Source organism: Peromyscus leucopus, chromosome X, assembly GCF_004664715.2.
Source record: "Peromyscus leucopus breed LL Stock chromosome X, UCI_PerLeu_2.1, whole genome shotgun sequence".
Classification (NCBI taxonomy): Eukaryota; Metazoa; Chordata; class Mammalia; order Rodentia; family Cricetidae; genus Peromyscus; species Peromyscus leucopus.
This window is the reverse complement of record NC_051083.1, coordinates 54,060,886-54,087,369: the sequence shown is the minus strand read 5'-3', so window position 1 is coordinate 54,087,369 and position 26,484 is coordinate 54,060,886. Positions and strand designations below refer to the sequence as shown.

The 26,484-nt window shown below is 46.1% G+C and overlaps 2 protein-coding genes and 1 long non-coding RNA gene across 3 annotated transcripts; all 3 read right to left on the bottom strand.

Moving 5' to 3' along the window:
- Window positions 1–1,195: 1,195 nt before the first annotated feature.
- Window positions 1,196–4,212, bottom strand: LOC114701531 (transcription factor SPT20 homolog). Its single transcript, XM_037199186.1, has one exon. It carries the CDS (start codon window positions 4,196–4,198, stop codon window positions 1,787–1,789), a length of 2,412 nt encoding a protein of 803 aa, XP_037055081.1. The 5' UTR covers window positions 4,199–4,212; the 3' UTR covers window positions 1,196–1,786.
- Window positions 4,213–10,927: 6,715 nt separating this feature from the next.
- Window positions 10,928–17,272, bottom strand: LOC119086693. The gene is made up of 3 exons (XR_005090034.1): window positions 16,576–17,272; window positions 14,120–14,375; window positions 10,928–12,529 (listed from the first exon to the last, which is right to left on the bottom strand). It is a non-coding gene; the product is annotated as an uncharacterized LOC119086693 (long non-coding RNA).
- A 57-nt stretch (window positions 17,273–17,329) lies between these two features.
- LOC114701541 (mitochondrial intermembrane space import and assembly protein 40-like) lies at window positions 17,330–17,889 on the bottom strand. Its single transcript, XM_037198773.1, has 2 exons — window positions 17,391–17,889; window positions 17,330–17,340 (listed from the first exon to the last, which is right to left on the bottom strand). Exons 1-2 carry the CDS (start codon window positions 17,809–17,811, stop codon window positions 17,330–17,332), a joined length of 432 nt encoding a protein of 143 aa, XP_037054668.1. The 5' UTR covers window positions 17,812–17,889.
- Between the last annotated feature and the right edge of the window lie 8,595 nt (window positions 17,890–26,484).

Below are 26,484 nucleotides of genomic sequence, written 5' to 3'. Positions count from 1 at the left end.
TTACAGAACTCATCACTCCTCGACTCTCTCATAGTTTGGTTGTGAGCCTAGCCTTTACCGGCTGAGCCATCTCTCCAGCCCAACACACCTCGACTCTCAGGGAATAAAGAAAAAGGACAGAACACTTCAGTCCATTGAAACAAGGAAATCTGGCAGGGGGTGTTGAACAACTGATGAGGAATAAACAGAGTCAGGGGAAGGGCAGAGGAGGAGGGCATCTCACCTAGCAGCCTCAGAAGACTGTGGGCACTGCAGAAGCAGACCAGAAACCTGAGTTTCCAAGTGCTTATTTCCTTGTCCAAGTAACCTAGAATGTTCTAAAACATGGAAAGGGCCTCACGAGAAGAGCCACAGCAAGCCATCCCGGATTGCCTCTTCCAGGCCAGTGGCAGGGTCCGGAGGAGAGCTGGGGTCTGCTGAGCACCGAGTGCAGGGAAACCTTCCAAGGGCTGGGCCGGTCCTAAACAAATTTGCTACTGACTCCCTCACACAGGGGTGCGTGTCTGGGGGCACTCAATTTCAGTGTGACCACCTTCCTCTGCTCTGGTCTCCTTTGGTATTAGTTTTTCACAGTGTACTTGCAGCCACTGCAGTTCACACGCTGCGCACAGGCCTTTTAAACTAAATTCTCCTGAAAGACATTTCTCCTGGTTCACAAGTCAGTTCCTTACGTATTTAACACAGGGAAATGATTTTTACAAAGCACCGACCTTCTGTCACAAGGCACAACACGCACGGACTTTGAGGACATCGTGCCAAGTGAAACGGCTGCCTGTTATAATAGCCACCTCATGTTTCCACGCATGTGAGGTACTGGGAGCACTCAGACTCCTGGAAACGTAGTAAAGGGTGGCAGCCAGGGCCGGGGACAGGAAATGGGTGATTTGATGCCTAGCAGTACAGTTTCAGCCCCGAAAAAATGAAGTTCTAGAACTGTGTTGCACAACATTAGGATTGTACTAATACTGAGCTGTGACCTTAAAACCGTTGAAACACCAAAATGTGTGTTTGTTTTTAATCACCATTTACAAATAAGCCTCTCAATTATTGGTAAACTATTAACTTAAAAGTGTATTATTGCAATAAAAAAGACATTAAGTTTATTTTATGTGCTTGGGAGTTTTGCCTGCACGTATATATGTATGTGCACCATGCGGGTACCTGGGTCCCATGCAGGTCAGAAGAGGGTGTCAGGTCCCCTGGAACTGGAGTTACAGATGGTTGTGAGTCACCATGTGGGTGCTGAGAACTAAACCAGGTTCCTCTGCGAAAGCGACAAATGTCCTTAACCACTAAGTGTCGCCCCAGCTCCTACTTTATTTATATTTGTGCAGGAGGGACACATGCAAGTCTATCCTTGAAGAGGCCAGAAGAGTGTGAGATTTTTCTGGAGCTGGAGGTATAGACAGCTGTACGCTGCTTGAAATGGGTGCTGGAAACCAAACTCCAGTCCCTGAAAGGGTAGCAAGTGCTCTTAAGCGCTGAACCATCTGTCCAGCCCCATGTTACTGCGGTTTTAATGTTTATCTAGATGACAATCTGGAATTACCGAAGCTAACAAAATTTCGATGTGGATTCACACTGTGACACTACAATAAACATGACTTAATCAAAAGCAAAAAGCAAAACAGCCTCAGTTTTTCAAATCCCTTTCCTGTTCCTATGTAAAACTTGGGCACTGAGCTTTTTCTTTTCGCATTTCAAACATAAAACGCCCGTTGGCACGTTCCAAACACCAACAATGAAATAAAAACTGCGAAATGACTTAGCTCAATGCTGGTATATTTTAAAGAGAAGTAGACTTAGGACCTGGGGAGGTTGGTGGATCTCCTGGTCCTTTCTCACTGGGTTCCCCAGCTGCACACCCACACTCCGAGGTCTGAGGGGCTACTCTGGACACACTCACTATGCGTGGAATGATTCGCAGCTGCACGTTCTGGGTCTGAGTCTGACCCTGATGTACCACGGTAGCCGAGAGCTGGAAGCTCTGGGAATGAAGATTCTGCCTGTGTCCCTGCTGGGTGGAGCCCACCTGACAGACCACAGATGTATGGGTCTGTTGAATCACTCTGGTCCCCCCAGTGTTAGGGCGACCGGTCTGCTCAATGTTAAGGTGACTGGTTTGCTGAGCTGGCAAGGATGCCGGCTGTTGGTTGGACCCTTGGGAGGAAGCTGGTAGCTGTGGCTGTGGCTGTGGGGGGACAGGGGCCCTGGGTGGCTGATGCTGTTTTGGAATCAATACGTATATCTGCTGTGGCTGCCTCTGCTGTGGCTGCCGTACCTGTCCCTGGGATGGCTTCTGAGGCTCTGGGCGCAGAATGACAGAGCCAGGGGGAAGCTTTACAGTTAAGGGATTTGCTGTATTATTTATAATGAGCTGCATAGGGGGCTTCACAGGACGCTGTGATGGCCCGGGTAGCTGCTCTCTGGTCGGTAGGCTAGTTTGAGTGTTTCCCTCAGCAGCTGGGGCACTGGTGGGGCTGCCTCGGGCCTGGCTGGAACTACCCACCAGACTGGAAAGGTTTGACAAAGACCTTACCACATGGATCACATTCACCCCAGTGGTGCTGGTGGAGGGCTGGATCTTCGGGTTGTTTCCTGATGACTTAGCGTTGGCTGGGGCAGGGGGAGGAAGGGCGCTAACTCTGTTCCCTCCTACAGGTCCACTCTGCTGGACCACAGTGGCTGCCTTAGGAGCAGGGGATGTGTCTCGGCTAGCCTGTGGTCTGAGGGAGCTGACAGATGAGGAGCCCTGTGCTGTGACGGGGGCAAGTGGAACTGGTAGTGGAGTTCTGCTTTCCTTCTCTAAGACTGAGGATGGCACTAAGCTGGTTGTGGGCTTCTCCCCCGGGGAGGGCTGAGGAAGACAGACTGAGCTACTACATCCCTGTGGCATCACGCCTGGACAGCTGGCTTTGCTCTGGACAGGCTCTTGGCACACATCCAATGTTTTCCTAGGCTCGGGGTTTACCCCAGCCATGAAATCATCTGAATAATCACCCAGGGGCATGGGAGGGAGATACATCTGGCTATCACTTCTGTCCTCTGGAGGTAGAAATATGTCATCAGAGAAAAGTGGATCATTAAGGGATGTCATGATACTTGGATTCATATCCCATAGCAGATCATCATCCTCATAATCAAACGTACAATCATATTTTACCTCAGAAGCTGCTGAGACGGTTGGTTCTGCCTCGTCAAAGGGCAGAGATGGCATCTCATCAACATATGTCTGCACGTCCATCTCTGAAGGCACAGTCAGTTCACAGAGTCTCTGCTTCCAGGTGTCTGCTCCATCAATCTCCAGGTCAGACGGGTCATCTGGAATTATTTTTGCCTGTTTTTGGAAAGGCATCATGGTTGTGAGGTCAGGGGGACAGGTACATCCAGATGGCACCTCCTGTTGATCCAGAAAGGGGGACGCATGCCTCTTGAAGCTTTGTTTCATGGGGTCAGTGTTCATCTTCTGGTCATTAAACAGCAGTCTGTTGGTCGTGCAGGTGACAGCAACAGAGGGATCCAGACACAGCGGCTCTGCTGTAGCTAAGAGCAGTTGGCTCTCAAGCTCAAGTTTCTCTTCCTGGGTCCACTGACGGTTATCAGTTGTTGATATGGACTCTATGTCACTCACAAGAGTCTGCATGGTTGGACGTAAGAGAATATGCCGAGTTTGGTAAGCAAGAGAGGGCCCAGTAGATGATGCAGCAGGCTCTGGACCAGGCTCCTCAGGAGGGTAGATGCTACCGCACTGCCTGAAGTCTCGGATTTCTGCTACGACGCACCCATGGTGAAAAACATTCACAGGAGATTTTTCCAGGACATCAATCAGAAAAGAAGGTAACGCTTCAGCATCCAAATATTCCAGCAGTTTCTCTACTTCATAAGGCAACTGAAAGGTCTCTGAAAATGACCCACTTTTGTCCTTGAGCATGAGAGAATAGCCCTGATTTTCGGGGTACAGGTTGATCACTAAACATGGCAACGCCTCTCTCTTCATCAGCTTCTCTAGCAAGTTGACATTGCTTCGAAGGCCCTCTGCCTCAGGCTCTTTTTCACATTCCTCAACATAAATGTCATACAGTTTCTCCTGAAGAGATTTCTCCCCGTTAGACTCGGGTCTCGCTGGAGGGGGCTGCTGCTGGACAGTCTCAATAATATCATCTGCCCACTCCAAAGCTTCCTGTAAAGTTTGTTCCATCGTAAAAGAAAACCGGAGCCCTTTAAAGAAACACAAAACGTGTTGGTGGAGAGGTAGAAATCATGACAGTTCTATTAACTGTCCTGCAAAACTCTCCAACTCTGTATAGGAGCATATGGGCCTGAATTTAATAAGGACCCCAAGAAACCCGCCTCCGGCTGGTGAGACGGTCACCCCCCAATTCCTGCATTGTATTTTAGGCACTTAGGCACCGGCAAAGCCAGTCTAGGTTGCACCATGAGATTCCAACTTAACCGCAAAAACAAGCCAAAGGGACCAAGAGCTACATTAAAATTTTCAAAGTTTTTTTTTCTTTTTTATTTTTTTGAGACAGGGTTTCTCTGTGCAGCTTTGGTGCCTGTCCTGGATCTTGCTCTTTAGACCAAGCTGGCCTCGAACTCTCAGAGATTCGCCTGGCTCTGCCTCCCAAGCGCCACCACCGCCCAGCTTTTAATAGCACCCCCCCATAACTCCTGGCTTTTAAAAGCACCCATACCTCTTGGCTTTTTTTTTTTTTTTTTTTTTTTTTTTTTTTTTTTTTTTTCGTTTTTCGAGACAGGGTTTCTCTGTGTAGCTTTGCGCCTTTCCTAGATCTCGCTCTGTGTAGACCAGGCTGGCCTCGAACTCACAAATATCCTCCTGCCTCTGCCACTCCTGGCTTTTAAAAGCACCCATACGGCTCGGCTTTTAAAAGCACCTGTCCCGCCCGACTTTTAAAAGTACTCGTACCGCCTGACTTTTATAAGCACCCATAAAAAACATAAAAAAAAAATAAATAAATAAAAGCACCCATACGGCCCGGCTTTTAATAGCACCCTTACCACCCGACTTTTAAAAACACCCATACCGCTCGACTTTTAAAAGCACCCGTACCGCTCGACTGTTTTTTTCGAGACAGGGTTTCTCTGTGTAGCTTTGCGCCTCTCCTGGAACTCACTTGGTAGCCCAGGCTGGCCTCGAACTCACAGAGATCCACCTGCCTCTGCCTCTCGAGTGCTGGGACTAAAGGCGTGCGCCACCACCGCCCGGCCCGCACTTTTACCGCTCGAATTTTAAAAGCACCGGTACCGCCCAACTTTTAAAAGCACCCATAAAAAAACATAAAAAATAAAAATAAATAAATAAAAAGAAGCACCCATACTGCCCGGCTTTTTTTTTTTCCCTTTTTTTTTTTTTTTGAGACAGGGTTTCTCTGTGTAGCCGTGGCTGTCCTGCATCTCACTTGGTAGCCCAGGCTGGCCTCGATTGAAGTCACAGAGATCCACCTGTCTCTGCCTCCCGAGTGCTGGGATTAAAGCCGCGCCACCGCCTCCCAGCTCAAATGGCCCCCGACTTTTAAAACACCCTAACGGTCGGTCGGCTTTTAAAAACACCCAAACGGCCGGCTTTTTAAAAACACCCAAACAATACCCAAACGGCCGGCTTTTAAAAACACCCTAACGGCCCGACTTTAAGAACACCCTAACCGCCAACTTTTAAAAACAAACACCCAAATGGCCGACTTTAAAACCACCCTAACGGCCGACTTTTAAAAACACCCATACCTTTGGAGCTCACTGCTGGTGTGTCAGCCTGGTGTGCCCTGTGCTGGAAGTGGACGTGCAGGGCTGAGGGGCTGCCTTGCTCTTGCACGTCGTCGTACTCATAGTCGTTGTCCGTGTCGTCTTCGTGCGCCGCTTGCTCAAGGCTCACGCTCCTTATAAAGCCTCCTGGGGGAGGAGGGTCCCTTTTCAAACTTCCTTTCCAGGGGACACCCCACTTCCGCTGGAGAGGCGGGAAGATTTTGGGGGCGGTCTCCTGCTGTCTACCTAACTTGAAAGACACGCATACAGAAGCTTTAGCAAGCTGCAAATTTTTTGTTACGTAGTTTCAGTATCCACCATTTTACACCGGAGTTCAGCCTGCAGAGTCATCGTGCACCATTTTATTTGTCTGGGTGGGTCCTTCAAAAACTGATCTAGGGGAGGCAGAGGCAGGCAGATCTCTGGGAGTTCGAGGCCAATCTGGCTGATGTAGCCAGTTCGAGTCCAGCCTGGCCTATATAGCCAGTTGAAACCAGCTGGGGCTATATAGTGAGATTGTGTTTTTTCTTTTCTTTTTTCTCTTTTCTCTCCTTTTTTTTTTTGGTTTTTTTTTTTTTTTTTTGGTTTTTCGAGACAGGGTTTCTCTGTGTAGCTTTGCGCCTTTCCTGGAACTCACTTGGTAGCCCAGGCTGGCCTACAACTCACAGAGATCCACCTGGCTCTGCCTCCCAAGTGCTGGGATTAAAGGCGTGCGCCACCACTGCCCGGCTTGTTTTTGCTTTTTGAGACCGGGTGTCTCTGTACTTCTGGCTGTCTTGGAACTCATTCTGTAGTTCAGGCTGGCCTCGAACTCAGAGGTCCACTTGCATCTACCTCTGGAGTGCAGGGACTAAAGGCATGTGCCAATAACACCACTCAATGAGACTGTGTCTGTTAAAAAAAAATCTGTATTCGGAATCTCTTGTCTCCAGTGTTTAGGCTGTTCCTGGTACCCATCACTAATTTGGCACACCCAATGGAGTCCATTTTGGTGACTTTCCTTATCCTTATACATGTGGAGACACTGTATGCTTGGCGTATCACAAGGCTCCTTCCTATTGTCTAGGTACTGCCTGTGCCAGGTTTTAATATAGACACATAACAGGGCATTCTTTCTCCCCCCCCCCTTTTTTTTTGGTTTTTCGAGACAGGGTTTCTCTGGGTAGCCCTGGCTGTCCTGGAACTCACTTGGTAGCCCAGACTGGCCTCGAACTCACAGAGATCCGCCTGTCTCAGCCTCCCGAGTGCTGGGATTAAAGGTGTGCGCCACCACCGCCCGCAGTAATTTAACGTTCTTATTCACAACTACTCACCTTTTATTTCCCTATGTGTTTCTAATTTTTCTTTGCTTTTTATTATTAATTTTTGCACTGGTGTTTTGCCCACGTGTTTGTTTTTGTACCACGCAGGTGCAGTACCCTCAGAGGCCGGAAGAAAGCATCAGATCCCCGTGGGAGTGGAGTTCCAGAGGGTTGTGAGTGGTCATGTGGGTGCTGGTAACGGAACCCAGGTCCTCCGGAAGAGCAAGCAGAGCTCGTAACTTGTGAGCCATCACTCCAACCCTATTCTCTTTAAAAAGAGATTTCCTTTATTATTTGTTCATTCATACATACAAACACATGCCTTCGGAGGACAGAGGGGGATCGGATGCTTTGGAGCTGGAGTTACAGGCAGCTGTGAGTCACCTGACATGGTGCTAGGACCCGAACTCTACTCCTCTAGAAGGGAAGCAAGTGTTCTTTTCCACTGTGCCGTCTCTCCAGCCCTGAAATGGCGTTTTTAGAAATTCGTCAAATGTGCTGGTGCCCCTCTCACCGTTTTTTGTCTTTTTAAATTTTTTTTAATTGTATGTGCATTGGTGTTTTGTCTGCATGTATGTCTGTGTGAGGGTGTCAGATCCCCTGGAACTGGAGTTACAGACAGTTGTGAGCTGCCATGTGGTTGCTGGGAATTGAACCCAGATCCTCTGGAAGAGTAGCCAGTGCTCTTAATCACTAAGCCATCTCTCCAGCTCCAGCTTTTCTTTTCTTTTCTTTTTTGATGATGAATTTCTTGGACTATTTATAGAATCTTTTCTAGTCCTTTTGTTGCATTGAAAATTTTCAGTCTTCTTTTGATAGCCATTTAGAAGATTCTCCAATGTTTAGATTTACATACGGCAATGACACCAATATTCACAGTGATTACCTATAATGACAAGAATCCAAGATAGGTTTGTGAAGCCCCAGAGGTACACAGATTTGTAATAAATGCTTTCTGTTCATTTGTTTTGTTTTGTTTGTGAGGCAGGGACTCACTGTACAGTCCTGGCTGGCCTGGAACTCAATATGTAGATCAGGCTGACCTCCAACTCAGAGATCTGCTTATCACAGTCTACTGAGTTCTGTGCTACCAGGTTCAGATAAAGGCTTTAAAAAATATCAGTACTAATTGTGATTGTCACATGTCATCATAAATATATTTGGTTGGATTAAAAGTTCTTTGTCTGAGCACACTAGAGTTGACAATGCTGTGTGTGTGTGTGTGGGGGGATGCACAGGTGAGCCATCGCTCGGGGTGTGAGAGCAGGAGAGCTGATCCTGCCGACCCCCTATGCCCTACAGCAATCTAGAGAGAGGACCCTGCACCTTGTTTGGGAAGAACAGTAGAGCTGGCCCTGGTGGTGTGAATGTGGGTGACCCAGATTTGAGGGCCCAAGAGCAGGAGAACTGGCCCCTCTCCTTGCTGCCTGCTGCATTGGGTGAGCTAGCCAGGGCAGTGCTGGAGAGCTTCCCCAGGTAGTTACCATGAGGGAAAGCTGGCAGGCTGACCAACCCAGCTACCACCCAGGCCCAGAACCAGGGCTGTGAGACAGCCCCCCCCCCCCCGACCCAACATCCACCTCATCTATAAACTGCTGGAGCCTGTGAAGGGGCCGGACCCGCAGATCCAAAGATGCGGGATCTCCAGACACAGGATAATAACAGGATATCCAAGAGGAGCCCCAGGGAGAACCCAGTATCGATGGTGTAACAGAAGCCAGAGGCCTCAGGCCAGACCAGTGACTCAGCAACGAACACTTGCAAGTAAAGATATATGGACTAAAGGGTAAACTGTGTGACTCACTGGGACACACTACAGCTTCCACACGGGATTTTTTTCTTGTTTTGGTGTTTTTTAGTTTTACTTTTAAATTTTGTTTTGTTGGGGGGGGGGTTGCAAGAGCAGAGGGCAGAAGCGAGGGGACAGGGAGATGAGTGGGATAGGATGCATGATGTGAAATCCATTAAAAAATCAATAAAATGCTTAAAAAAAAAAAGATGGGGCCATCAAGATGCCACACAAGCCTAATGATGCACTGAGTTCAACCCTCAGAATCCATATAAAGATGGAAAGAGAGAGCTGGCTCCACAAAGTGTTCCCTGACCTCTTCTACATGCATGTCATAGCACACACATACACACACACACACACACACACACACACACACACACACACACACAAATGAAAAAAATTGCTCTGCTTCTTGTGATAAGTAGCCATACCCAAGGTCATAATTTCTCACTCTTCATTATCTCCACCCAACATGGGATCTGTCCTATGCTTTGTGTGATATTTATAAAGCATGCTTAATTTCTACCCAATGGATGCCAGTAGCAGCCTCCTGCGTTTTACGACAGCCAAACATATTTATAGCCATTTCCAAATGTTCCTGGGGGACAAAAATCATCTGTGGCTGTGAACCACCCCTCTAATATAACAAATCTAGCTTTGGAAACCAAGACAGTAGGCCGCAGCCACATAACCCTTTACGAACTGAGTGCAGTGCAAATGATAGGTGTGCTTCCTATTTTATTTTCTTTTGTTTTTATTCCAATTGTTCTTGCTAATATTCTAAAACTTACCATTTTTCTTAATTACTGGAGTCTTTGGTCAGATGGAAAAAAAAAAAACATCACCAAATCTTTAGAAAGTGTATTAAAAGTAGACTAGCAAAATGTTTGATTTATCTGCTTTGGAACCAATCTAGAACCATCCCCAAATTTTCCAGGTTTATCCAGCAACTGAGATTTTGTTTGTTCATTTCAGTACTTTTCTTTACTCTTTGCTCAGTGTTTGCCCTTTCAGCGTAAAACAAATTTTCCCACGGGTTCTTCTTAAAAATCCTGTGCCAATTTTCAGTGCCTTTAAAATTTACGTATTAAATCAGCTTTAAAATATATAACATTTTTACCAACTTGTTGAGAATGCAATACAATGTGTTTTGATCATATCAATAACCCTTGTCACCCCCTAAGTGCTCCTAGATCACCCCCTCCTCCTTCCAACTTCCTGTCTTTTTTCTTAAATGACCTGCTGAGTCCATTTGAGCTGCCCATATACACCTGAGTGTGGGGCCCTTCCTTGAGGCATTGATTGACCTATCAGGGGCCACACCCTTGAAGAAAAGGTTGCCCCTCCCCCAGCAGCCCTCAACCATCCATAGATCGTCAGAGGTGGAGGCCTGTTAAGTCCCTACCCCTTTCATTATTCAGCCAGTTTTTAATAGATGACTTCCTACCGTAAGTACTGTTTCCCCCCCCCCCCTTGAGACAGGGTGCCCAGGCTGGCCTGGGGTTTCTGAGTCTCCTGCTTCAGACTCAAGAGTGCTTGGATCATTGGCCTGCACCTTCATGCCTACCTGCCCTTTCTCTCCCCGTCTCCTTTCCTTCTTTCTGGGTTGTTTGAGACAGACTTTCACAGTGTAGCCCAGGCTGGCCTGGAACTCACGGCAATTCTCTAGCCTCGGCCTCCAAATGATGGGATTACAAGTGTAAGACACCATATCTGGCTCTTTTTGTTTTTAATATTAGAGCATTCTTTATCCAGTGTTTTTACTGACTTTTCTCTGCTAGCCCTTAATGCTTCATTTCCTCTCATGGCTTGAAGGTCACCTATACATTAATATTAATCTATACGTTGATAACTTTGATGTTGTCGTTAGTCTCATGCAAGGCTTTCCCTGTACGGTTATGCCTTGCCAATTTCCATCTCTAGCCTGGACCACATACTACTCATAGCATCAAGATGCAAACTCTTCACCTGGATGCTGAATAGGAAGTCTAAATTTCACCCATTGAAACTGAACCACCACTTGCTCCTTTGGTAGTGCATCGGCGCTGTTTCCACAAGGATTGGAACCACTGTGTGTGCTGTGGAATAACATTTATTTATAGGAATCAGGCTCCATACAATCATGGGAGAAGCTAGGGAAGTGAGGTGTGGGAGAAAACAGTTGGCGGCTAAGAACAGGGTCATTATCCACCAGGAATCACTCAGGGAAGCTACTGGAATGTATGGAAGGCTGTTGCTTCTTTCTCAGAGAGTGAACCTGATTCCATGGCAGGTTAGCAGTGCAAGCAATCTGAAAGAAAAGTGGGGCACGAAGCAGAAGAAATCAAGGATCACCAGGGATATACAAGGTTTAGCCGGGACCGGTGAGGACAAGCCTGTCTACTCTCACTGCTTTGAACCTTGATGATAGATAGAGGTTATCTAGAGAAGGTCCGAACTCCCTTCTCATTGAGCTCTACGGAAGCCTGGCCCTGGATTCAGGAAAGCTGAGAGAAGAGATCCAGCGGGGGCTGAGGTTCCAGCCATTGCTTACCTCTGCCCCATATCATCACTGGAGACTGTTAACAGGGTGAGGTACCAGGTCAGCAGCAATGTGTGTGAGCTGCCGTGGTGCCTGACGCCTGACACAGACCTTTAAGGTGTAATGGCTGATGCTCCAGTTCTGCTCTCCAGATCTCATCGGCGTTTATTCTGAGCACCCCTAACCTAGAACTGCAGCACGCTCTGAGGCTGTCTATCAGTCCATACATCAGTGGGCAGATCTAGAGGAAAGGCACTGAGGAAATGGTCCTGTGTAAGGTAAGGTATATACAATTGCCCAAGGAGTATCCCCATCTCAGGAAATGGCAAGTCCATCATGCTAGTTGCTCAGGTCAAAAAGCTAGGAGTCAGCGATCTTATTTAGTAAAGTGTCTGTTCATGAACTTTAAAATGAACTTTTGTTCATTTTAAATCGGATTATTCATTTTCTTATAGTTGAACTATAATAGCTGGTTGTACATTGGGAATAACAGTCCTTTGTCAGTGAAGGTCCCTGTTCATTTTGTCAAAACCTCTGAATGGTAGGTATTCTAAACATTAAACAAAAATAAATTTGTTCATTTGCAAGTACCCTTCCAGCTATGAAGGTAACCAAATTAGTCAAATAGAATTTTGATTTTTACAGGGGACCGCTGGTAAATCAGCTAATATCAAAGTTATTTTCTTTATATAACGTTAAACAAAAAGAATACTCTGCAAAAAGTAAGCAAACACGTCATTTACAGGTGACCAATTCTGGCTGAAAACTGATTTTGCCCAGGGTTGTTCCCTTAAGGTATTGGCACTCCTATTCACCAGTAATAGTGTTATTAGTTTTGGTCCCTTGGTTTTCTCTAAGATCCTTTTGTTTGATGGGAAATATTAGGTCATAAAACAGAACATGAATAAGAAAATGAAATTTTCTTGTCTCATGAGAAAAACACATTTCTCTAAGAACTCAAAGGTAAAAGAAGATATTTGGCTGCTCCATAAATCATTTTAGTCATTTTTCTGTCCCAGAAAAGGAAGATGGACCCAAAGGAAATCAGTTTTACAAAACGTGTTCACCCTTTTCTTGATCAGAGGTATGCATTTCCTGTTTTGAAGCTTTCCATCGAGGATTAAAAGTTGAGCTCATGGCCTGAGTTGGTTTTTCCTGTTTAAAAAAAAAGAAAAAAGAAAAGAATCATTCAAGACATAGTTTAGGAGTTTCATCTGTGAATCCCATATGAAGGTACCTTTGAATTTGTGAGGTCTTGAATGTTCATTGCTATTGCCAACAGTTTCTGACAGGCCATCTGTAGGACCCACATCTGTAATGATGGTGGTGGACACAAGAGGGTGGAGGCCCTCTCCATGATGGAAGGGCCAAATGAAGCTGTCTTGTTGGGCTTTGGGTGGGATTTACTCCTCAAAGAAGTCATCTTTATATCAGTGAAGATAGATGGCTATGGCTCATTTATTTTCTCTCTCAAGATTTCTTGAAAAATTTGAAACTATTTCCTGGTGGTTGCTAAGGGCAAAAAAAAGTTCATTTTTCATGTAAGTGGTTTTTGCTTGAATGAAATACAAGGTAAGGATGGGGCTGGAGAGAAAAAGCTCAGTGGTTAAGAGCCCTTGCTGCTCTTCCAGAGGACCCAGGTTTGATTCCCAGCACTCAGGCAACCTATAACCATAGCTCCAAGGGATCCTACACCCTCTCCTGAACTCCACAGGCACCCACACTCCACATTACATGTGGTAGACACAGACACACACTGACACACAAAATAGAAACAAATCTTTAAATCTAAGAAAGGGAGACTATTGGGGAATGAATTACTTTGTTTTTCCCATAGCCCTAGTAGAGAGAGATCCAGAAGAGAAAACTCTATGGGGATGGGTAGCTAGCCAAAATTTTGAGACTTATGGGACTGGGGAGGCAAGGGTTGTCTCCGGGAGGGCTCGAAAGCATGGAGGTTAACATGGGAGAAATAGAATTGTCTAGAGTTACGCAGACACGTCCTCAGAAGTGTTGTCAGACTTGCAGAGATTATCTCGAGGGATGTTACAGGAATGCTCTTGTGCTTGTATCATCCAGGTATACAAAACTACAAGTTCCTAGCTTGCTTTGTACTTCCTAACATCTGTTTAGCATGCCTCAAAACCACAGAGCATGACCAGGAGGAGTCTTGTCATTTCTCACGTCCAAGTGGCAGGCCAGCAGCAGGAGACCTACCTCACGCTTAGTACCTCAGCTCATGCTACTTTCTTAGCTCAGTTGTCCTGCCTACGTGCCCTATCAACAAAATAATCAGTTTTGCAGACAGAGACTGAGGACGCCCTTGGGACCTCATCTGTTGGACAGTCCTCCAGGGCTCTTCCTGTTTTAACAGGTCTAAGAGCAAAGTGAACACCCTAGGGGGAAAGGCTGAAATTCCAAAAACATGCAAAGGGCATCTGCACAGGCCAGTCTGAATACAGGTCTTAGGCAATGGCTTCTAGCCTGATTCCAGGGGCCTTGCTCCAACAGCACCTCTTCTCTGGCTTGATATATGAGAGGCGGAGTCAGAAGTTTTCACTAGGGCCTCTGTGAACAGATTCCAGAAGGTCTTTTTTGAGATCTTGGAGTTTTAATTACTTTGTTTTATGAGTGCATAGGGCAGGAGGTGAGAAACCACAGGGTATCTGAGGAGAGGAAGAAAGAGAACCCCACTGAGAGACACAAAACAGATCCTGTGGAGGCAGAAGGACACATTTCACTTACCTCACTACTTTCTCATTAAACGGAGGAAAAACTGCCACCCAGGAAAAGGCCATGTGCCATGTGGAATGTGGGATGGTGGGACAAAATAAGTCAGCTGGCCAGACCCAGAGTCTATGGCAAAATGGCAACCCCTGGGAAACCATCAAATGAACAGGAAATCAAGTCATTAAATCTGCTTCCTCAAGCCTGAAGATCAGATGCCATGTTCCAGCCATTTCCTTCGGTAGTTTTTCTGATGGTGTGATACTCCAAGGACCTGTGGATGATTAAAGAACGAAAAGGTCAGATGACAGGTTAGCCCATCCAAACAGGGCAATTCTGGATCAGGACAGGTCACCGTTGCTACTGTTCAGTCTGCCCAGCGACCCAGTGAACAGGCAAGCTTCCTTTGGAAATTCAGAGCCTTAGCATCCGGGGTGGTGAAAAATGTCCTGGAATTCATTTCAGAAAGAACTGCTTTTGAGGGGTGATCTCTTTAGTGAGCGTATCCATCCCTGCCTATTTGTATTTTTACCTCATTCATGTTTATGGGTTCTTGTGATCCTGGAGAGTGACATCAGTGTTGCCAGTGAGGGGGAGATTGGAATTTTTTTCATTAATCAGAATTTTCTCCTGAGTCACAGCAGATGATTTACTGTCAGTAAGGGCCTTAAACTCATAACAGTAGGTCCTCCATAAATAGAAGCTGTATGTCACATAAGATGGGTACTGCCTCCTTGCAGAAAGACTCATCAAAATCCTTCTGTTTGATGATGCTTGGCATCATCCTCTGAAGCAGACAGAGGCTATTCAATGAAGTCACCTGGGGAGATTTAAAAAAATAGCAGCATGTAGTCTCCAGAAATTCTGCTTCATAAACCTGTACTGGTGACTAGATAATGGTCACTTTCAAAATCTTGCCAGGGGATTCTATCTAATGTGCTAATACAATTGAAAATCTACCTTAGGTATCAGCCATACCATGAACATGTCCAGTCTTGTCTGATCTTGAAAGCTAAGCAGGGTTAGCCCTGGTTTAGTGTTTGGATGAGAGAAACAACCTGAATAGTTTAGTTGTTTTCCTAGCTCTGTTTGCCTCTTCTAGACCAAGATAGTCCAGTTTCTCTATATTAAGGATAAGAGCACATTTATTTAGTCAGTGCATGCGTGCGTGCGTGAGTGCGTGCGTGCGTGCGTGCGTGCGTGCGTGCGTGCGTGCGTGTGTGTGTGTGTGTGTGTGTGTGTGTGTTGGGTCTTCATGTGCCACTGTTTGTGTGTAGAGTTCAGAGGTTCTCTCCTTCTAATATGTGGGTCCGGGGATTGAACTCAGGTTGTCATGTGGCAAGTGCCTATACTTGCTGAACTATCTCACCAGCCTAAACAATTTTCTTAGGTGCAAAAACTAGATCTAATGGCAGGGTGTGGCAGCAAAACTTGTCATCCCAGCACTTGGGAAAACTGAGGTCGGAAGATCAAGAGTTCAAGGCTCTCCTGGGCCACACAGCAAGACCTCATTTCAAAAAAAAAAAAAAAATGCTTGCCATGCAAGCCTGAGGACCCGGGTTCGAATCTCCAGAACCCAGAGAGAAGCAAGACATGGTAACAGGAACACCTGGGACCCCTGTACTCCTAAAGGGTGATGAGAGGCAGAGAAAGAACTCCCAGAAGCTTGAGGGCCAGCTAGCCTGGCATATGCAACAGAAAAACAACAGAGACCCTGTCTCAAGCAAGGTGGAAAGCAGAGACTAACACCCAAGGGACGCTCTCTGACCTCCACATGGGTGCTGTTCTATACACGAGCCTACGATTCTCTCTCTCTCTCTCTCTCTCTCTCTCTCTCTCTCTCTCTCTCTCTCTCCCTCCCTCCCTCCCTCCCTCCCTCCCTCTCTCCGTATCTCCCTCCCCCCCCCTCTCCAACCCCCAACATAGTCTCTCTTTCTCCCACATATTCCCTCCCCCAAATCTTAGAACTCACTGTCTCTCTCTGTCTTTTAAAGAAATCATTTCTTCTTAATGGAGTATTTCATTCAGACCACATCCTCTTTTGGCCGCTTCTCTGGCAACAGCTTGGTCCCCACTGCTCAAGAAGGTTACAGCTGACTGTACCGAGTGAACAGGAGCCCCAAACCCAGCCTTTCAAAACAGTCAAACAACAAGCAGCAACACCCCCAAACCAGCCTCTCCCTTCACTTAGCAAGGGACTGGGAGTTAAAGGTTCCAAATTCCACCTTCCACTTGTAGACACCCAAGAGGCTGGATGCGCAGCAAACACCCAAACCTAGCATATCAGAAACGAAGCACAGCAGTCCCGGCACACCGCAGTGCGAGCACGGATCTGATTGCGGGCCTCTTCCGGTACGAATGGCCTCATACCAGCATTCTTCAAGGAAGGTGTTTTGGCCTCTACTTAATTGCCCCAAGAGGTCTAAAATCTACCAAAAGGGATACAGTAGGTCAGCATAAATCAGTTTACTCACCAGAGATTTTCTTGAGCGACGGCTTTTGACGGTTGAGAAACTTCATATTATTTCAAGGTAGCAAAATCCAGGGCAGGAAAGAAAGTTCAGCAGTGGCCTCGTGCAGGGGGGAGCAGGCTTCGTATGTGGGGGGCAGGCACGTATACACATCTTTTTTCTTCAGGGTATATGGCAAGCCGCCAAGACCCCTGATCATCAAAAGGAGTTATTTGCTATATTACAGTGCATAGGGCGGGCTGCAGAGGGAAAGACGCGTCGGTGGAGGGCGAGCTTTGTGGAGGAAGTCGGGGGAAGCCGATGTGCGGCGCCTGGGGCCTGAGGCCTTCAGGCGCTGGGCTCCTCCATTTTGGCAGCAGAGGCCTCAGTGGCAACTGCTTCCTCCACCGGGTTTGCTGGCTCCTCTTCCTCCTCCTCCTCCTCGAAGTCGTCGACGTTGTAGTAAACGTCCTCGTCCTCTTCTTCTTCTTCCTCCTCCTCCTCCTCCTCATAGTAGTCAATCTCGTAGTAGACTTCCCTGTCGTCTTCCCTCTCTTCATAGTAGTCGTCATCCTCTTCATAGTAGTCGCTCTCCTCATAATAGTAGCCTTCATCATAGTAGTCCTCCTCTTCAGCCTCTTCGTAGTAGTCATCCTCCTCCTCCTCCTCCACGTAGTAGTCCTCCTCCTCCTCCTCTTCAGCCCCTTCATAGTAGTCATCCTCCTCCTCCTCTTCCACGTAGTAGTCTTCCTCTTCCTCTTCAGCCCCTTCGTAGTAGTCATCTTCCTCCTCCTCACCCTCCACATAGTAGTCATCCTCCTCCTCCTCCTCCTCCTCACCCTCCACATAGTACTCATCCTCTTCCTCCTCCTCCTCGCCCTCCTCGTCCTCTTCGTAGAAGTCGTCGTTGTCCTCCTCATTCTCCCCTTCGTGGGCATAGACGTCTGGGTATTTCTGCATGCCCTCCTGCATGGCCTGGAACTCGTCTATACTGCCGGACTCCTCGAGTTCCTCGGGGCTGTTGTGGAAGCAGGGGAAGGCCGACTTGAAGTATTCTTCACAGGGGCTGCTGGCTGTTGCCCCAAGGCACGGGCAATTCCAGTTAATTTCTCCGTTTGGCATTATCAACCCGTACTCCTCGTAGGGGTCATTGGAGTTGCCAACCACCAGCTCTGCGTTGCTTTCATTGCTGGGACCCTCGTGGTCGTCTCTGGTCACAAATACGACTTGATCCTTCCCTTCCTGCCGGCAGTAGGCCATGGTAGTAGCTCTGGGTGCTGGTGCTCAGCGCTGGTGCGACTAGCAGCTCGGAGCTCGCAGCTTGCAATGCTGGAGGGAGTGGCTGGAGCTGATACACCTTCAGGCTGTGACCTCCCTCTCCCTCTGGCCTGGAGGGAGGAGGTTCTGAGGCCCGCATGGACCCGCCCCCTCCAGGCCAGCCTGCTGCCAGCTCTCAGTAATTTTCAAAGGAAAACGTCAACTCCGGCAGTTTGGATGAGTACCCCTCAAGGGTCCATATGTGAAAGTTGGGTCCCCAGGGTGGTGCTATTTATTGGGCAGTCCCTGTGAATCTTTAAGCATCCCTGTAGAACCAAGTGGAAGATCCTTAGGTTATTGAAGGCATGCCTTTGAAGGCAATAATGAGTCTACAATCTCTCAGGCCCTTTGCATCCTGGATCACGGTAGGACCCCCCTTTCTCTGGATCTGTGCTTCTGTCACTGCCATCGCTGGAGCTGCCCATTCTTAGACCTGAATCTCCAGAACCGTGAGCCACAATAAAACTCTCTTTACTTCCTAAGTACCCTGGATCAGGGGTTTTGTTGTAAAGCTGTCTCATACACGATTCTTCTTTTCCTCCGCACCAGCTAATTGCAAACTTGGCTGGGCGTAAGAATAATCCATCCGATGGCTTGTTCAAATGAACATTCCCAGGTTCCACACCTGAACATTGTCATTCGGTAGGTCAGTGGAGGCACTTGGAATCTGTAACTTTAAAGTAGTCCACAGATCAATTTTTTTTTTTTTTTTGGTTTTTCGAGACAGGGTTTCTCTGTGTAGCTTTGCGCCTCTCCTGGAACTCACTTGGTAGCCCAGGCTGGCCTCGAACTCACAGAGATCCGCCTGGCTCTGCCTCCCAAGTGCTGGGATTAAAGGCGTGCACCACCACCGCCCGGCACAATTTTCTAATTCTGAAATAAAATGATGGTTGATATGTCATAAGTTAGAGGAAATATGAGTTCTTTAATGGCAGTACAAAGGAAAATTGATATTTCCTTTAAATTATTTTTCTTCTGAGGGACAGACAACAATAAAAAAAATGATGTCAACCCTGTTTTATCAAAATGTAGGCCTGAATTGCAATCCTGTGTTTCTTATTTTGTTTGAGTATTGTTTTAAAATTAAACGGGTAGTTCTTAATGGCTCTCCCAAAGAAACCATGGACATACCTGTTATTTTTTAATTTTGCAAGTATAATTCAAACAGTTACAGCTTCTAGAATGGAAAACGAATTGGCCACCACTGTGACCCTGTTATAACAGTGACATGCAGCCTAGCTCACGGTCATTGTGCTGTCTAGCCCAGGTGTGGAGTTTTTAGGGGGGAAGAGTCAAACCACCAAAGACTTAGGTGACCTAGCTGAAGTGCAGCTCACTTGTCTCAAAAGCCCTGACCGAGTCTGTGACTCACATAGGCATGCTTTTAAACTCCACCCTCTAAGGCAGCTTTGAAAAGCCTTGGGAGGAATCCCTAAACCTCAGGCCTGAGATCCTGCTCTTTCTTCTGCTTGCTGTACAACTGTGACAGAGTCATTGGGGGTCTCACGTCCACGGCTGTACAGAGGGGACAATGAAATTCATCCCACCTAGCTAAGGAGAGGGGCCTCCCATTTTAAAAACAATTACTATCACCATAGGACCTTGAGTTGCTTAACAGCCATAGGGGTGGGTGGGCACTGAGGTGGTTGCATCCGGAAACATCACCAAGGGAGGCTATGGTGAAGTCAGGAGCCTTCCGTGGCACAACACTTGGGTTTTCTTCCACAGTAGTGAGATTGGAAGTGCCTAGGCAGCTCGCCAGGTTAGAAACCAAGAGGATCTTTATTATTTAATATCTACGCAATGAACGAAACTAAAGCAACCAGTCACTTGACAGATGTGCTCAGCACTAACGAGACAACCTTTCTTTCATCTTTCCTTCCTTCCTTCCTCCCTCCCTCCCTTCCTTCCTCCCCCTCCCCTCTCTCTTTTTTTCCTTTCTTTCTTTCTTTCCTTCCTTCCTTCCTTCCTTCCTTCCTTCCTTCTTTCTTTCTTTCTTTTAAAAACTAGCATGCTGGCAGAAGCCTGTAATATCAGAATTTTGGAGACAGAGACAGGAGGATTAGGAGTTCAAGGCCAGCTTTGGTTATGTAGCAAGTTCAGAGTTATCCTGGGGTATGTGAGATCCCATGTCAAACAAGATCAAAGGGGCTAGTGCGACGGCTCACTGGGCAAAGCCCTGGCTGCAGAAGCCTGGTGTCTGGGACCCTTGTCTGTTGAGCTCCGCCTTCTTCTCTTGAGACAGTGCCTTTTGCTAAGCCCGGAGCTCCCTGTTCTTGGACCAGGCTGGCGGCCAGCAAACTCCACAGGTCCTCCCGCCTCCCGCCCATCCTAAGTGTCAGCAGCAGGGTTGCAGGTGCACAGGGTCACAGCTGACAGACATGAGGGCGTTGATAATCTGAGCTCCTGGCCTCTGCCTTGTACAGCCAGTGCTCTTACCCACTGAGCCCTCTCCTCAGCCCAGCTTCAGTGGTTTCAGGAACGATTACAGGAAGCGTCTCCATACAGTATTATTTTTGAGTTAGTACAAAAAGTAATGGATGTCACTGTGGGATTTTTATACATACTTTTTGTTGATCTTCACAACTGCTTTAAAATATTTTATTTATTGTTTGACAATTTCATGTCATGTATAATCTTAGTCTTTGAAAAAATCATTAATTGGGAATGAATGTTTCCTTTTCATCTAACAGTGATGGGAAGACTGGATGCCCATGTATAGAAGAATAAAGTTAGACATGTATCTCTTACTCTGCACAAAAAAAGGAATTCAAAATGGATAAAAGATCCTCGTATAAAACCCTAAACTTTGGAACTGCCAGATGAAAATATAGGGAAAACAGTTCAAGATGTAAACATAGGCAAAATCTTTCTGAAAATGACCCCAACAGTACAGGAAATCTCTTCAGGAGCTGACAAATGGGATTGGGTGAAATTACAGAGCCACCATAATTTATTGTACTCCGTGACTGATGCTGTGGAATAAAAAGTCATCAAGATTATTAGGAGCTGAGAAGATGGCTTAGTCAGTAAAGAGCATGCCATGTGAGCAAGACCACCTGAGTTTGATTGAGTCCCTAACACCCACATCGCTGGATGCATGTGTATCTGTAATCTCAGAGTCGTGGTGACAGAGACAGGAGGGTCCCTGGGACTTGCAGTCTAGCTAATGAGTGAGGTCTGGGTTCAATGAGAGACTCTCAAAAAATAAGGTAGTAGCTTTGTTCATGTGTTCTTTTGTGAGACACCAATATTATTCTTTATTTTAAATTTTACTTTACAATACTATTCAGTTCTACATAACAGCCACAGATTCCCTTGTTCTCTCCCTTCCTGCCCCCTCCCCTTCCCCCCAGCCCCCCCCCATTCCCACTTCCTGCAGATCAAGGTCTCCCCTGAGGACTGAGATTGACCTGATAGACTCAGACCAGGCAGGTCCAGTCCCCTCCTCCCAGATTGAGCCAAGCGTCCCTGCATAAGCCCCAGGTTTCAAACAGCTAACTCATGCAATGAGCACAGGACCCGGTACCACTGCCTAGATGCCTCCCAAACAGATCAAGCCAATCAACTGTCTCACCTATTCAGAGGGCCTGATCCAGTTGGGGGCCCCTCAGCCTTTGGTTCATAGTTCATGTGTTTCCATTCGTTTGACTATTTGTCCCTGTGCTTTATCCAACCTTGGTTTCAACAATTCTCGCTCATATAAACCCTCCTCTTTCTCACTAATTAGACTCCCAGTGCTCCACCCGGGGCCTAGCCGTGGATGTCTGCATCCAGATTCCTCAGTCCTTGGATGGGGTTTCTGGCACAACTATTAGGGTGTTTGGCCATCCCATCACCACAATATTATTCTTTTCCCAATAAAACTAACCAAGAAGCCGAGGATAAACAGTCAACGGTCATGGAAATGCTCTGATGCTTATTAAAATCTCCCCTAGAGTTAGTATCTACTGACAATTCTTGTCTGCCTGCTTACTCTTGGCTTTGATGGTTGCAGAATGATCATTTTCCAAGTTCCTCCTTTCTGACCTTCCACTTTAACTACTTGTTAGCCCTAGGCATTAAGCTAAAAGCAAGTGCTCTTCTTTCCCCCATTTATCTACTTGTCTGGCTAATCAGAGTGGACATATGCTCCTATATTTCTGTGGGTTTACAACTTATTACTGAGCTTCATTAGTTTGTTTTGGTGCTATGATTTGCCTCTTCTGTCCTTGAAGCATGTGACCATCTTTTTCCCAATCACGTCCTTCCTTCCTGGCAATCAAAATATTCTTTTTTTTTCATTCTTTTTTCATTTTTCTTTATTAAGAAATTTTCTACTCACTCTACATACCACCTACAGATCCCATCTCCTCCCTCCTCCTGCCACATCAAAATATTCTATGCTCATCGTATATCTACTGTGATCTGTCCCAGAAAGCAGCCAGATCAAACAAACCTCTGATAAACCTTTGATACCCACAATTGGTTGTATCCTTCTAGCAGTCTTGTGTGTATGTGTGTTGGGGGGGGCACACGTATGCATATGTGTATACATGCATGAATGTGGAGGCCATAGATTGACATCTAGTGTCTTATTGATCACTTTTGGACCACTTCCCCTTTTTGAGACAGAGTCCCACTGTGTTGCCCTGACTCTCCTGGAACTCTCTATGTAGACCAGACTGACCTCAACTCACAGGGGTCCTCCTGAGTGGTGGGATTAAGGACCTGTGCCACTGTGCTTGACTAGATCTTTCTGTATTTTAAATGTTAGCTGCCTGTCTGCAGTAGAGCTGGCCAAGATTTATCACCATTTTGTAGGCTGTCTCTTCAGTCTGACAACAGTTTCCTTGGCTGCAGAAGCCCTTTAATTGTGGATAATCCCATTTGTCAACTCTTGAAGTTATTTCCTGAGCTATTGGGGTCCTTCTGGGAGAGTTCTTAAAGTGGCTCTTGTATGTTTCCCTCCAGCAGTTTCAGTTTTTATATTAATATATTTGTATAATCATTTTAAGAAGACAATTTAAAAAAGGATTTGGAAAGATCACTGTGGCTAAAACTTGCAGGGAGGAGACTGGAGAAGGCAATGCTACATCAAGACTAAAGTCTGGAGATCTGCAGAGGTGGTCCATACATCTGCAGCCCCATGCTGATGTGTGTGTGTCACGAAGCCAGGGATGTTCTTGGGTATCACATAGGCCTGGAAAGAGTTCCTCTTCCCCAGAGCCAGAATGGACAAGCGTCGTAATATCCGAGCATTTTGGTAGACTCTGTAGAAGAGTGTCCCCTCAATAGTGACTGAAGGCCGTCCTTATCGGAGCTAGCCTCACAAAGCTGAAAAACAAGCCTTGAGGGAACCAAACTGTTTCCACATAACTTCATCCTAGAGAAGATTTAGTTACAAAATGCTAAAGAAGCCCTTTTTATTGAAGCAGAAAGACCCAGCGTGGAACAATGGCCCTAGTGTCTGGCATCCCATCACTGACTGTTGTGATTATGTGAGGCTATCTCTGTTCTTAGGAAACGGGCTGAAATGTTCAGGCCTCAAGGACTGTGCTCTGTGGGTCTTGCAAAAGGGGAGGAGTAGAGGACAAGTGAACGTGGAGCAATGTTAATGCAGAGTTCTTTGCACCGTTTTCATTCTTGCAACTGTTAGACCGAAATGATTAATAGTCCAAGTTAATATGAATATGTTTAATGCTTCTTGTATTTCAGAAACACATAATTTGTACTATTTAGATCATGTTATGGCGGTGCTCAATCTAGCTGCGGGGAAAGTATATAACTTTTAATTACCAACTGTTACACAGAATAGAAAATAGCCTCTGAGAGGGCACTTGCAAAGGCAGATAATTGCCAAAAAAAGGGGAGAAATTTAACTAATAGCTCTTTGTAATCATGATGGACATTTGGAAATCCTTTAATTAGCAATCATTTCCTGTATTTTACTTAAGTGAGAAAGTTTCAAATATCCTTTCTTCTGATCTGGTGTTCCTGTTTTTTTATTTTATTTTTTAAAATGACGTGTATCCTTGCGCAGCCTTGGTATGGGGGCGGGGAGGGGGGACGACTTGGACCTGCCTCAGCTGCGTGCGCTAGGCTCTGCTGACTCCCCATGGGAGACCTTGATTTGGAAAATGTGAGGATGGGGAGTGGATTGGGGGGGGGAAGGCTGGGGGTGGGAAGAGGGAAGAGGGGGGATCTGTAGTTGGTATGTCAAGTGAATAGAAAATTTCTTAATAAAAGAATGAAAAAAATGACGTGTATGAGCGTGTGTTTCTGTGTGGGTTTGTGCAAGTGCATTCTGAGCTGCCCAACCAGCTGTCACTGCAGCTCCAGGGGATATGAGAGCCTCTTCTAGCTCTGCAGGCAGCTGCACCCAGGTTTCCTGCAGCAAGGGCTCTGAAGCATCAAGCCATCTCTTTAGCCCCTGTATATATTTTAAAAAATTTTTATTTTGAGATAGGATCGTCTCACTATGTAGTTCTGGCTGAGTGCAAATACACAAGCCTCCTGCCACTGCGTCCAGAGTGCTGAAATGACAGGCTTTTGCCAGCCCCCTACTTGATGTTCCTGTTGATGAAATTAATAGTCTAGCGCCTTTCTAAGTGTTTGGAAAAGTCTGACTTACTGTGCAAGGCAGAAGTAGATGGTCCTAGTATAAGGCAATAGGTGACAGGAGGACTTGTTCCTGGTTTCAGTGAGGAAGAACAGGTCAAGGTGAATCCAAGAATCCTGAAGTACGCCAGATTTCAGTATGTCCACATGTTCCCTCTAAGTTGGGGACACATGGGCCTGTTATCACTCTGTGACCAGTTGCTGTTAGTTTTCCACACTGAGTGAGCCTAACTACTGTTAAGATGACAAATAGAACTACTTGGGTGAGCTTGAGGTTTGTGGTGCACGTAAGAAGACTGACATTTGATACTGAAAGAGAGCTGGGGGAAGTATTGTAGATTGTCAAGCAAATGAGCAATTCTCATTTCTGATATTCAGGAACAAATTTGATCAAAACGAGTACATTTTGGGCACTGCATTTGTATTAAATCTTCTGTCTCCCATCCAAGTGCTAACCAAGGCCAATCCTGCTTAGCTTCCAAGATCAGATGAGAGCAGGCACATTCAGGGGGGTATGGCCATAGACATAGAGCTCTGAAGCTTGCCCCTCTTTCTGAGGTGTCTGAGAAGTATTAATTGAACATTCTTCTGCCTCATGGTCTGTTTATTTGCTTTAATATGAACCTTCTCTTTCCATGTTAGATCTTCCATAATTGAAAACATTTCTTAGTTCTATACAGTTGCTTAATTTTATTTTTTAGACCCTGGCATGGTGGTACCCACCTTTAATCCCAGCTCTTGGGAGGCAGAGACAGGAGGATCTCTAGAAATTCAAGGCCAGCCTGGTCTACTCATCGGTTCGAGGACAGCCAGGGCTACACAGTGAGACTCTATCTCGAATTTTTTAAAATTTTATTTTATGATATCATGAAATTCAGTTCCATCCATAATTAGTGAAAATGTATGATTCAGAAACTTTCAAAGTTCCCAAATCAAAATAAACTCAGTGACTCAAAGCAGCAAGGCTTGCCTGGGGAGGAAATAAGATGCTAATGGCTCAGATAGGACTCTGCACAGCATCAAGCCCAGTGGTCCTCAGCTCTGGCTCCATTAGAGTCATCCTGGGAGCTTCAGACATCTTATGACAGTAGAACTGGCCTCGTTAAAGGGGACTCACGATGGAGTGGGAAGGAGAAGGTAGCAAGGTGTAAGGGGAGAATGCTCAAAGTAAAGTACACACTTGTGCAAAAAAAAGGCCTTATGTGACTTACAATAATGACAAGGAGGATAGTGATAATAATAATTAATAAATAAAAATCTCACAGCCGGGAAATCAAATCAGAATGTCTGGACGTGGTTTGGCTGTCAGCAGCTTTTGAAGTTCCCTGGGTGGTTTCCACAGAGTACTCCAAGGCTGAGGAACATTGATCTAGACTGAGACGTGATTTTCACCATCTTATGAAGTAAGTATTTCAAAGGACAAAAATCTAAGAACTGATCTTAGATTGTCTTACAGGCGTGTATAAATTATAACTCCAAACTCTGTCCTATAAATAGATACTCATATTCATTGAGTATCTTTTACAGTATAAAAGGACCACTTAAAAAACACTGTAAATTTAAGGAAGTTTGAATGAAAAATGAGTGAATGAATAGAAATAATGCACACAAAGAATATAGTAGGAGACATATTTGCTAAGCCTGGTGGCACAGGCCTGTAATTCTAGCTACTTGGGAGGCTGGGGCAGGAGGATCATCAGATTGCATTCAGAGCCAGGCTGGACAACTTAGAACACGAACAAAAATGCCCCCACAACCCTTATCACTCAGGAAATTACAAGGGCTCTGTGAGCTCTTTGTCAGGAGCTGGGAACAAAGTCTAAATACATAGTTCTTCTTCTTCTTTTAAAAAAGATTATTTTTATTTTATGTGTATGGCTGTTTTGTCTGCACGTACGCCTGCCTGGTGTCCATGAAGGCCAGAAGAGGTATGGGATTGTTGTACCTGGAGTCCCCCAAAGACCACCAAGAGACCAAATCCAATGCAAAAGCAAAGAGTCTTTTTACTGTTGTGTG